At 38.9% G+C, this 12,380-nt stretch overlaps 1 protein-coding gene across 1 annotated transcript in view; it reads right to left on the bottom strand.

Annotated features, from left to right (window-relative positions):
• Positions 1–12,380, bottom strand: part of MYRIP (myosin VIIA and Rab interacting protein) — a gene marked incomplete at its 5' end in the record, with an annotated part of 33,389 nt that overhangs the window by 9,540 nt on the left and 11,469 nt on the right. The window contains one exon of the mRNA XM_010284840.1: positions 11,940–12,179. Coding sequence (XP_010283142.1) covers positions 11,940–12,179 — 240 coding nt within the window. The remainder of the gene's footprint in view (positions 1–11,939; positions 12,180–12,380) is intronic.

The raw sequence follows: 12,380 nt of genomic DNA, 5'->3' as shown, positions 1-12,380 counted from the left end.
CAAACCATGAGTTTTCTCACTTTTATTCTTCCAATTCTCTCCCCCGTCCCACTGTGGGGGAGTAAGCAAGCAGCTGCGTGGGGCTTACTTGCCGGCTGGGGATAAACCACGACAGAAAAGTTCAAGGCGGGGGAGAGGGAGAGGGAGAGGAGAGAACAGAGGAGAGAACAGAGGAAGAGAAGTAAAAAGTAAAGTAAAACACGCTTTTCAGTAAAGAAAAGCTTTCTAATGTCCAGCCTAAACCTGCCCTGGTGCAGAAATGTGATTTTTAGCTTTTTTAGAATTTTGAGTTAAGTTCTAAGTAGCAGATGCTGTTCGACTTTCAAAACCAAAGATTTGCTTCCCATTAAACGTTGCACAAGGCCGGTAGATGAATGTTCTTAAAGTGTGTGCATCACCGAATGTATCTCGATCCGAGCCTGCAGGTATCTAGACACAGGAGTCACAACATTAAAGCTTTTCTTTAAGCTTGTGAAACATCTGCTTTTATAGTATAACAAGGATACGGCACTAGAGTTTAAATACTGTAACGAAATACATGGCAAGCAGAAGTGATTTTCCTTAGAGTATATCTGAAAAGTACATCTCCCAAAACTTAAGAGCACAAGCAATATTTCAATGTATTTAAATCTAAATGTTGTGAAAGTTTTCTGCTAAAGGATATTTAGAACTCAGCTTTGCCCTGGGCTGTATTTTACTGAGAAGCAAGAAGAGATTAATGTCTCCCTGAGGGAGACATAAAATCAACATATGGGGAGTTCAAGGGTTCTCAAATTGGAAAAATCAGATACTCAATGAATGGTTTTGCGTATGTTTTTACCTCTTTTTTGAGCAACTGTTAAAAGCTGTTAAAAGAGCTCATGTTCCAAAATGGCCAGTTTGCAAACCTAGTGGGCTACTCTAGATATAATTATTTAAGATGTGTAAGGAAAAAAAACAACAACAAAAAACAAAAAGAAAAAGTGTCCTGGAGTTTTAGTGCTTCACAACCCTCTCCCCTCCCTGACTACCTACGTCAAAATTAGGATTTACGAGGTTGTATAAAAATCACCTAAAATTCACAGACACATGCACACCAAGATCATCCTGGTAGGTGGACATTTCAAATTGCTATAAAGACCTCTTGGCTGTCGAATTTATCTTGCCCTTGCAAGAAAGGTCATTGTTAACACCTATGAGTGATTCAAAGAGACAGCTATCATGCCGTGATGAAGTCTCTCCCATCTGTCTTGTCAAGCAAGTCAATGAACTAATACGGATGTGACATGCAGAAAGCAATCCCTATTACAAATACCTAGCACAGAAAATCTAAGCACAACCATTCTTCTCAAAACACTGGAATGCATTCTGATTTCAACTGTGCTACCCTACTTCTGGATTAACACCACCCCTCCCAAATTAAATAGATGCAGCTAATCCAAATTTGAATGTTTCTACTAGTTATAAGAATCTATTTTTTTACTGAATATGAGACTAAGAGTTTAATGGAATGAGGAAAACATGCATTTATCCTTTTTATGATAATTAATGCCCAGACTACAAATACCTTAAAGACACAGTCAAAAGGAGATGCTCAATTTCCCTGAGTTCTTCATGTGAGTTTTAAAACCAATGAATTACTAAAAAAGTGTGTGTATGTAAGCATATATACAGCGTCTTGTAAAACTTCTTTACTGTCATTTCTATGTGTGGTTGGATAGGTGGAAAAGACTCCTGTTTTTTTGAAGATTATGTTTCAGTGGTCTAAGCTAGCTCTCGCTGACTGTTAGCCATTTCCCTTTCCTTCTGCTGTCTCTCTCTCCCTGCTGATGCTGCCAGTATTTCCTTTGGTGTTTTACTTAAGGATACTACACTGGAAGGTCTTTATCGAACGGTATTTGCACCCTTGCACAAAGGATAATGAGTGACAGAAGGAAAGCAGGATAATAGAACTGAAGCAACGTAAGTGGCCAAACTGCTGAGAGTAGGTGAGCACTAAGTCCTTGTATGCATCTTAGCAGCCTATAACATTTCCACATCAAGCTTCCTTTGCATGAACATTATTGCTTTCATTTTTAATGCTCTTAAAGTTGTTAAGTTCTCTATCAGTTGCACTAATTTCTTCTCCATGTTATACTCAGCCATTAACACTTTTTTTGTTTTTTGCTACTATGATGTTATGCCATCGTTAGGGTCTATTAAACTGGCATGGGAGACAGTGACTCGCAATTCAATGGAGAACAGCTGACATCAACAGTTAGATCAAGAAGTAGAGCAAGAAAAACTTTCCATCACTAGCAGCCCAGGCAGTATTGACCACATCCTTGATGACTTGTAGCGGAATCATTTTTAGCTCCAGTTTCAAGCTGTTCTATCATGCTCTGAGTCACGTGCCCTTTTCGCAGTCAATATCCCTCAATTTTTTTTGGTAGGGAGTTGAGCGGGGCTGAGGTGAAGACAAATTTTGCTTTGGCATGGGTTGATTCATCTTTTCAGAGTAACCTGACTGAATTTAACCTTGATTAAAAAAATCCCAAAACCCAAACCTGCCTTCCTCACCTCCCCACCCCATGGGAGTTCACTGTACAGCTTTGAGAAGGTCCTGAAAAGCCCGCCAAAAGTCCATCTCCATCAGAGGAAAGCAAGATCTGGAACACTGGCCTAAGTCACAATGTGGGAGGAACGAGCCATCAATGCCGAGCTATCAGTGGCAGCCATCAACCCTGACCTTCAATTTGGCCTAAAAGTGAGCCCTAGCCACTCATTACCACAAAGACTGGGAAAGAAAGCTAAAATTTACCTTGATATTTGACAGAAGACAAGTATATTATGATAAACTATGGTATTAAGGAATTACTATTCTGGGCAAGTTTAAGATTTCTTGCCTTGACCTTAACATCAATATCTTCATTTATGGGCACTCGTTTAGAAAAAGAAAGCTAAATTGTCTTACAGTAAGCTATTATTCTATTGACGTTCTCCAAAGTATGACACAGAGAGATACAGTCTGTCTTTTTCGTTGTGCTACGGAATTCTGAATATTAGGTTTTTACGAACAAATTCAATCCACTGTCCTAATATAGTTACAGATGTTATTCCTAATAATTTGTAATGCTTCATTTCTAGAGACATGTTGCCTATAATCATGAGAAAGGAAGTTATCTTCCAAGAAGATAAATATTATGGTCCAAGTGGAAATGGAAATATTTGAATCTTAAAATCCACACAGGATTCTGTAAGAGTATCTATAATGGACACAGGCTGATGACATTGCACAAATGGAAAAATATTTTTTCTTTAAAATCATCCTTGATACTTTTAATAAAGAAAACTGAGATGATTAAAAGGTGATTAAAATTCATAGTAAAAAATTTAACTCTGAGAGTAAAGAGAAAGGAAAAAGTTGACAGGAAGAGTGTTTTGCTGAATTAAGCATCAACTTTTGACACAAAAACTATTCTTATTTTACGACTGAGAGAATGCTATGGAATTGAGTTGCTTACCACTATGCATGACATACTAAAACCAGCATATATTTTAAAATATAAGATAAGCATATATTTGCTCAGGGAATAAAATGAAAATCTGTTTTAGCATCTGATTCCCATAACCTGAGACTGAAATAGCACAGAATATGAAACCTCTTCCCACCTAGACAAATGAGAAGCAATAGACACTAGCAGCAAAGTGAGAAAGTGACTACTCACTGTGTACAATCTCTACAATGAATTAAGGGTTTTGTTTATTTTTTAAATGGGGAGCTTAGAAAGATTTTTGAAGACCATTATGGACAGAAACTGCTAAAAATCTTATCGCTGAAATAAAATTTTAAATGTTTTCCTTCCAAATTTCTTAATATAGGTGAGTACATGAGAATAGGAAGATCATACACCTTATCTCTTTCTTCTGTTCTTCTTTGCTGATAAAACCAAATTCTCATCACAAAGCCAAATAAGAGAGCCAGTCTGCTTCACATGTCTACTTCACGGTTATCACTCCCACCACAACACAGGGCTAGCTGTGATTATAAAATAATTTTCTGCAATGGTTATTAATTGTAGCCAAAAGGTATGATTTTTCAGGTCTGGTATTTCCAGGAAAATGTTTTGAGTTTGAGAATTTTGCTTGGGAAATGTGGAAACCCTCAATATCACTTTACAGCATCTCTTACTAAGTAAGAGATGTAAGAAGACACAGACAAAACAAAGCATTCTCACCTGCTGCAATACAGTGGATAAAAACTGCAGCTTTAAATGAAGATCAAAAGCCTTTTGTTTTTCCTAGATAGTGGGAAAGCAGTTAAATAAAAAGGCAGAAAAGTTATATTAACAGCTACAGAGGTTAACATTTATATAGGTTCAGACTTACAGAGAACTTTAGGATAAACAGCAAGGATAAAGAAACTAGCAAATATAAAATACCATAAAATTTAGATTTTACATATATTGCTAAAATGTTTTTAAAATAAAGCAATTCCTAATTTATTTTTGTTTGTGGGATTTAGAGTAACAGATCTCATTAAGACAGATATTGCAAATGACACATTATTTCTCATAAAATGAAACAAATGGGAAACACAAAGCAGCACTAGCAATAGGAAAAGACTTTTGCAGCAGTGTTAAGAAAAAGAAAAGCCAGCTATCTTCAATTTTTGGGCCTATCATGCAAATCAAATTTGCATGACTGCAATTTCAACACTGTGTGTGCTTCTAGTTACAAAAGGGTCGGTGCCTCACTTATGCCACAGTCAGATGCTCATGCTGGAAACACTGGGACTGAGTTAAGCAAGATGTCTTGTGCCAAACCACTTCCTACCGTTTGCTGCTGTCCCTCTCCTGGACTTCACTGTCCCAAAATGAACAAGTAAACCCTTCATACTACCACTCTCCAGTGTCAAGTCAGTAATCTTAACTTAATCCCCCTAATTTACTTAGGTCTATTTAAACTAAACTGACTGTTTTTGCCTCAAAGTGATGACACAACCACAGTTACCCTGTTGGCTGTGCTGTGACAGAAGTATCATCCAGCTGAGGCGCATCCTTTTCTTGAAACTCTTCCAGCTAGATCTGAAAGAGCTCATCTGCCACTGCCAAGTCTCTGGGCTGCTTACAAAGGCCAACAAGAAAATACTAACTTTTTTGTTACAGCCTATTTTCCCCCCATTTTGTTACAGCAGCTTACACTAATCTTTGCTGATTTTCTGTAGCTTTATCTGCAAAATGGCTTTCACATTTTCTTCTAAGTAAATAAATCTTTGGTGATCAGACAACTGAAGGAGATTCCCATTGCACACATGCTGGACAGACCTGGCTTGGGCTTGCATGCACGTTAAGTAGCAAATCTGAGACTATGAGAATCTTGTTTACAAAGACACTGCATTCCCCACGTGAAGCCTGCTGAAATCTCACCTATTTGCCCTTCTCCAGGTAGATTCAACAGGGCTTTGATTCAGTTGCTCAAACACATGCAGACAAGGTGCTTGAAGTATCTGAGCGTTTTCAAACAACGCTGTCGGATATGGCACAGACCTGGGAGATGCACGTTTCCTCTGGACTAGCAGCTTCAGGCCCTGTGGGATACCCTATGGCATCTCAGATGGACTATCTATATCCATACTTATGCAACTTATTGAGCCCAGAAAGTGTCAGAATTGGAGGAACACAAACATTACTGCCCACTTTTGAAAACTTTTAAAAAATACATGTTTACAGTCTCAATACAACTATTTTGCTTGAAACCAAAGACTCAGACTTTGAGAAAATAAACCTAGGATCAACTTAATTTTCCATATTAAAGACCAAGAAATAATAGTAAATACATGGGAGAAATCTCTTGAATGGGATTTTTGTCCAGCAAACTATTTAATCCTCAGTTTAAAATGGAACATATATTTGATTACTTTTATTGAATTGAGAACTTAAAACTTTGGATCCGTTAGCCCAATGTGAAGATTAAAGCCTCATGCCTCTTTTAGAAGAAAAAGCCCCTGTTTCTCCTTCCTTAACCAAAATCTTTTTTCTTTGCTGTCATTCAAAATCCTGTGCAAAGATTATCGGCAGTTCATAAACCCTAAAGGTCACTTTTTACAATGCTGGCCACATTCAGTTTTCAATCCTGGACTTTGGAAGACTGCCCAGATAATTAACATCATAATAAAATCCACCAAAACATAAGAATTATTCCAAGCATTTTGCGTATAAAAATGTGAAACAACAGACACACAAATATCTTCCTGGGTTAACAACTCAGATGACGTCATTGTACTACACTGTTCAGTTTTATTAGCATAGTAGTAGCAATGTAGTAAAACTACTATACTTAACGCTATTATAGTAAGTTTTCTTGCTTAAGTGAGCCATGGGGTTCTGGCTCCTTTAGGAACTTCTACTTAGTCATTTTTAAAGCTTTCAGGCATATGAAGCTGGATGGCAGTTTCCTGTTAAGGATCTCCAAGGCCAGCCCCAGGCATAGCCACCAGCATACACCACACCAGGGAGCCGGCTGTCTCTTCCGCTGCGGTGACATGCACCCGCATCCACAGCTACCGGCTGTTCCTCTCGCTAAAGAGAGGTGCCAGGCAGATTTTCCAACAAGTGTCAATCTCATTATACTGGTAGTCAAAAAGTGCTAATTTGCCTGGTGAGAAATGTAAGATGTACTCTCCCGAGACAAATATAGGCCCCTGGCACAAATACACATGATGATGCTTGTAGTACATACTTTCCCCAAAATAAGGCTTTATAAAACCTAAGATAAGTAAAATGTTTCCACAGAATGAAGGCGTAAATATTTTATGGAAAGAATATTTATGCTGTTACTCACACTGTCAAGGAACTTGGGAGGTTTCATTTAGGGAACAGGATTCCACTGTGCTACTTAACAAACTTACCTAGAGGTTGTCATTCAGAGAAGAGCTACTGGGTGCCTAGTCACATCATAATGTCAACCAAAACCAGCAGGATTTAAACAAAGTTACTAAGCCTTGGTTGGAACATTCTCTGAGCAGAAGTAAATGCATAAAGGGATTAAAATAAATTCCTCAAGCACACAGCACGTTGCATCAAGCTAATGCAAAGAGGAGAGAAACTCAATGTTACTACTGAAGTTTAACTCGCTTGTTTGCATATCTTAGGCAAGTAGGGGTACAAAGTAGGAGACAAAAAGAGAAACACAAGTAAGATTTTAACAACTATTTCAGTCTTTATGTTATGTGGGACTATTTGCAAAAATGGCAGGGGCTATTCTGTTTTTTAAACAGTATTTCTGTAGTTTCCAATATAGTGGTCACAGCAATAGACTGCATTCAAAATGCAGTCTGCATTAGGCATTGCTGAAATTGCCTTCTAGAATGTAATTCTGGGGTATACCATGAAATATAGACCCATGCACAATGTGATTTTTGGTTTGTTCACACCTGAAGCCTAGAGGGGCTGAAGGCTATCTCTAACCCAAGCATAGAGGACTCCATAGCCTTTCATTGCACTACTGAGATGAAAAGGCTTTTCAGGGGTCTGCATACTCCTGAACAACCATGAACTACTTCTGTAGCTTAATAACCACACAACGTTAACTATAAAAACAAGTCTGCTGCAAGATTATATTTGTTTTGGAGAGCTGTGAATGTCCACAAGACCATTTTAGGCAACCACAAACTCAGAAGTGTTGAAAATAATTGTGTTGAAGGTCTAAGCGGATTTAAGTCTAAGGCATAAAATTAACTTGTGTTATTTAATACCCACCTAAATCCCCAAGTACCCCACATGAACTAAATAATTAACTGAAGGGTCAGCATTTTCAAACTTGTATCTTAAAGGCAGACATACAGCTCAGTTTGAAGTGAGAACTGAGAACCCGTAAATGCCCAACTTCAGCTAACTCCCCACTCAAGACGCGCCAATTCTTACCATTGCTTCAGAGATTAATGTACTAAATAACCATTTTTAAAGCATCATCTCACAGTGTGATTATATGAGATTCCCAACTTCCACAGCTGCAGATATGTGAAAGTCAGATTTTCATGAGCACCAGGTACTTAATTTCAAGTGATTCAAAAAGCAATACATGTTTTTTGAAGTCCTATTCTATGGTCAGGTGTACTCTAACTAGAAATTTCCTGTGATTTAAGGATGATAATGTGTTCCAGAATAAGCTTGTGAGAATAGAAGATGAAAGGCTAACAGAGACAAGCAGCATGACTAAAATATAAGCAAGATGGCTAAAATACAGTATTTAATTTGTGTATTTAATTCAGGAGCTCAAAGTAGATTGTAGGCACTCCAGCTCTCATTTTAATGGCCAAGAATTAGTGCTTATGTATACCTAATTTGAAACTTGATGCCCAGGTCAGAAGTCTGGGTCTCTGGCCGAGAATGTTAACTGCCAGTCTGAAAGATCTGTAATTCCCTACAAATGCATTCTCCAAAAATCAGACTTCTTAAAGAGACAGCATATTGGGACATCTGGCTTTTAAGGCATCTAAAATCACTGGTTCCCTGAAGATACGTTTTCTATGCTTGTCTCCATTGAGACATGCCATCCACTCATCTTAAAGTTAACAAAGTTATTGCACGTTTTATGAGTTTAGCTATGCCTTCGTATTTTAGGTTACCATAGCCACAACTGGTATTATGCACTGTCATCTTTGCCGTTTCATTGTAAGATGTTGATCAGCCACCTTTCCAAAGAGAAGGCACGCATCAGAAGATTTTAAGTCATCTTTAAGGACAACCGTTAAGAGTAAGAATGAAAGCAGCCTGCTTGTTTCTCTACAGCTGCAGCAAGTTCTGCTATCAATTCTGCTGAAGTCATGACCATGAATAATACTGGGACATTTTGGTTTCTTTATTATAGACAGAAAGAATATATACTGCAACCATGAATGACTAAGACTTTTTCTTCATCCAAAACCAGTAAAGAAATAGGAACTGCAAGTATTCCCTTGTTGCTGAACATGGTATATTTCTTTATTTTTTTAAACTTAAGCAAATTTTACTGAGAAAAAAAATACTAATCTTTGCATTGTTTTAAATAACTGACATACAAATGTTAAAGAATAAAATTAGAGGAGGAAAAAACAACTAATATTACTTTGCAGATGCATACAGATGAGTAAGTACACCATGAAACATACATTTGCTATTTTCTGTGCTCGTTCACCATATAGAAGCATTTCAGAAAGTCCTATTCACAGCCTTTAATTCTAGACTTTAATTGCATCATGTGATACCCTAGCCAGCCTAGATATCCTGTTGCAGAATTTGATATTGCTGGTTTGTCTTTGTAAACCAAGAACAAGCTAAACTGAATGATGCTAACAAGCACTGGTAATAAAGCTTTTATTTGATCTCCTTAGAAACGTTGTGTGTACATCATAGAAGTGTTTGCATACATGATGATGAAAATACTTACACTGCTGTGTAGTCCATGGCTAAATAACTCAGAATCAGAGTCACAGAATACTTAAGTTTGGAAAGGACCTCTGGAGATCGCCAACACTGCTGCTCAAAGCAGGGTCAACTAGATCAGGTTGCCCAGGGCTGTGTCCAGTCAAATTTTGATTATCTCCATTGACGTAGACTCTACAATCTCTCTGGAAAACCTATTCCAGCATTTGATCACCCTCACAGTGAAAAAGCTTTTTATGTTTAGATGGAATTTCTTGTATTTTAGTTTGTGCCCACTGCTTCTTGTCCTGTCACTGGACACCGGTGAGAACAGTCCGATTCCCACTTCTTTATTTCCCACCTCAAACACTGCCCCCCCATCAGGTATTTATACACATTGAAGAGAACCTCCCTGAGCCTTGTATTCTCCAGGCTAGACAATTCCAGCTTCCTTAGCCCCTCCTCACATGATAGATGCCCCAGTCTTTTAATCATCACTGTGGCCCTTCACTGGGCCCACTTCAGTATGTCCATGTGTCCCTTGTAGTGGGGAGCCCAGAACAGGATACAGCACTCCAGAAGTGACCACACCTGTATTGAACAGAAGGGAATAATCACCTTCCTCAATCTGTTGGATGCTGGTGACCTTCTTTTCTTCAGGTGCACATTGCTGGCGTATGTTCAACTTGGTGTCTACCAGGACCCCTATGTCTTTTTCTGCCAAGCTGTTTCCCAGCCAGATGGCCTCCAGCTGGTATGGGTGCATGTCGTAACTGCTTCCCAGGTGCAGGACTTTGCATTTCCCTTTGTTGAACTTCATGAGGTTCTGTTGGCCCATTTCTTCAGCCTGCCAAGATCCTCTGAATAACAACAGAACCATCTCATGTATCAGCCACTCCTCCAAATTTAGGGTACACTCTGTCTCACTGCCTCTGTCAATAGTGAAGATGGTAAACAGTACTGGTCCCAGGATTGACCATTGGGGTACACCACTAGTGACTGGCCTTCAGCTGGATTTTGAGCCTCTGATCACAACCCTTTCGGCCCAGCAATTCAGGCAATTTTCAATCCATCTCACTGTCTACTTATCCAGTCCTTACTTGCTCAATTGGTCTGTGAGGATGTTATGTGAGACAGTGTTGAAAGCCTTGTTAAAATCAAAATAAACAATATTCAGCGCTCTGAATGCCTCAGATTACCATGATGTTTCAAAGATGAACAAGAGTGTCCTCCAATGATATGGGCCAGTTCCCTCAGCTCTTGTCAGCGCATCCCCATCAGATGCCATGCACGTGTATATGTCCCATTTGTTGAAATATCTGCTAACTTGATCCTCCTCTGCCAAGGGTAAGTCTTCACTGCTCCAGACTTTCCCATAGGTCTCAGGGGCCTGGGATTCTTGAGGGCAAATCTTTAGCTGTAAACTGAGGTGAAAACAATGTTGTGTAACTTAGCCTTTTCCACGTTTTGTGTCACCATGTCACTGCAGTAGTGAGCCCTGCTTTCCCCCATCTGCCTTTTGCTGCTGATATATCCGTAGAAGCCTTTCTTCTTTTCCTTCGTGTCCCACACCAGATTCAACTCCGTCATTGGCTTTACTGACACCATTCCTGCACACTTGGGCAGCGTCTCTATCATCCACCTGGGTCACTTGATCCTGCTTCCACCTCCTGGTGTATTAGTTATTTATATAATTTGAACAAACCACCTTTCAAATGGTGAAGAACAGATTTCCTTTAGAGAGTTGATCACACCACCTATCAAAGCTGAGCTGTTGTGCAGACAAGATGCCAAGAAGTGAGTCAAGACACACAGCAGACAAGAGTGAGCCTAAGTTGACCTAAGGGATAAGCATGCTTGACTGGCAAGGGGAAGTGCTGGGCTTCTACAGCACCAAATTCAAGCACACCGCATGAGCTGAAGAGAAATTCAGAGGTAGAAAGGGAAGAGAGTAGGTGGTATATCCTGTGGAGTAACACTGAAATCAGATATCTCATCACAAGGGTGAAATGGCACAAATGGAGGATCTCATATATTATCAGAACTGACACTGGATTTCTGTTTCACTAGAATATGTTACTACTCAGAGAGGCCTATTAGCTGACAGACTAACAGGGTTGGAAGGCATTAAAGAAGCACAAAATATTCCAACAGAGAGGGAAAAGGAGAATCTATGACATCAGAATGAGCTGCATAATACTAAAAATGAGAGGAGCAAATTAAAAGGCCTGAAAAAAACACTTAAACCAGCTGGTTACCAAGGAGGGAAAAAAGAGAACTGGATATGTTTTTAAATAAAAATGTGTAAGACAATTCTCAGTCAGTATCAAGTGACACAATTCCATTAATATCAGTCACTTAAAATGTTTATTACATAAACTAAGTTCACTGCTTTGAATTGATGCTGTAGGCTCACAGAAAGGAACACACACCTTAACTGAAGTTTTACCTGCACAAGGGCTGCAGGGTCAGACCTCATTTTTTTTAAGCAAGTGTTTAATTTTCTAACCACAGGTTTCTCTTTCTGGATTCTAACTCTTACAATACTGTCCCTACTCCCCTACAACAACTGCTTACCTTCTTTAACTCTTCCTGAATACTTCTACCATTTTCCTCTGAGGACAAACTCTCCTTCTGGTTTTCAGCGTCTGTTCTAGGTTCTGAGTCTTGTTCTTCACCAGAAGATGTTTCCTTGTCACTCATTTTAGCAGCAAGCTGAAATAACCTGGATTTAAGCTCCTCCTCCATAAGGTCAGGCTTGATATTATGATGCTGATCCTCACTGCTTACATCTGTTTCTGATAAATCATCAAAATCCTACAAAGAAATTAGAAGAATGGTATAATTACTGTATAGGCACAGAAAGAAAAACAAACAGCTTCCTCGAAAAGTATAGGTATGATCACTCTGCAGGGGAAGCTATAGAAAGCAAGCACACTAAGTGTGCTGATAAAAAAATACCATGTCTTTACAGAGGAATGTCAGTAAACCCACACTTGCATTATATTTATCATTCCT

The sequence above is a fragment of the Phaethon lepturus genome, unplaced genomic scaffold (assembly GCF_000687285.1).
Source record: "Phaethon lepturus isolate BGI_N335 unplaced genomic scaffold, ASM68728v1 scaffold4284, whole genome shotgun sequence".
Classification (NCBI taxonomy): Eukaryota; Metazoa; Chordata; class Aves; order Phaethontiformes; family Phaethontidae; genus Phaethon; species Phaethon lepturus.
The sequence above is the reverse complement of the archived record's forward strand: the minus strand, read 5'-3'. Positions and strand labels throughout refer to the sequence as shown.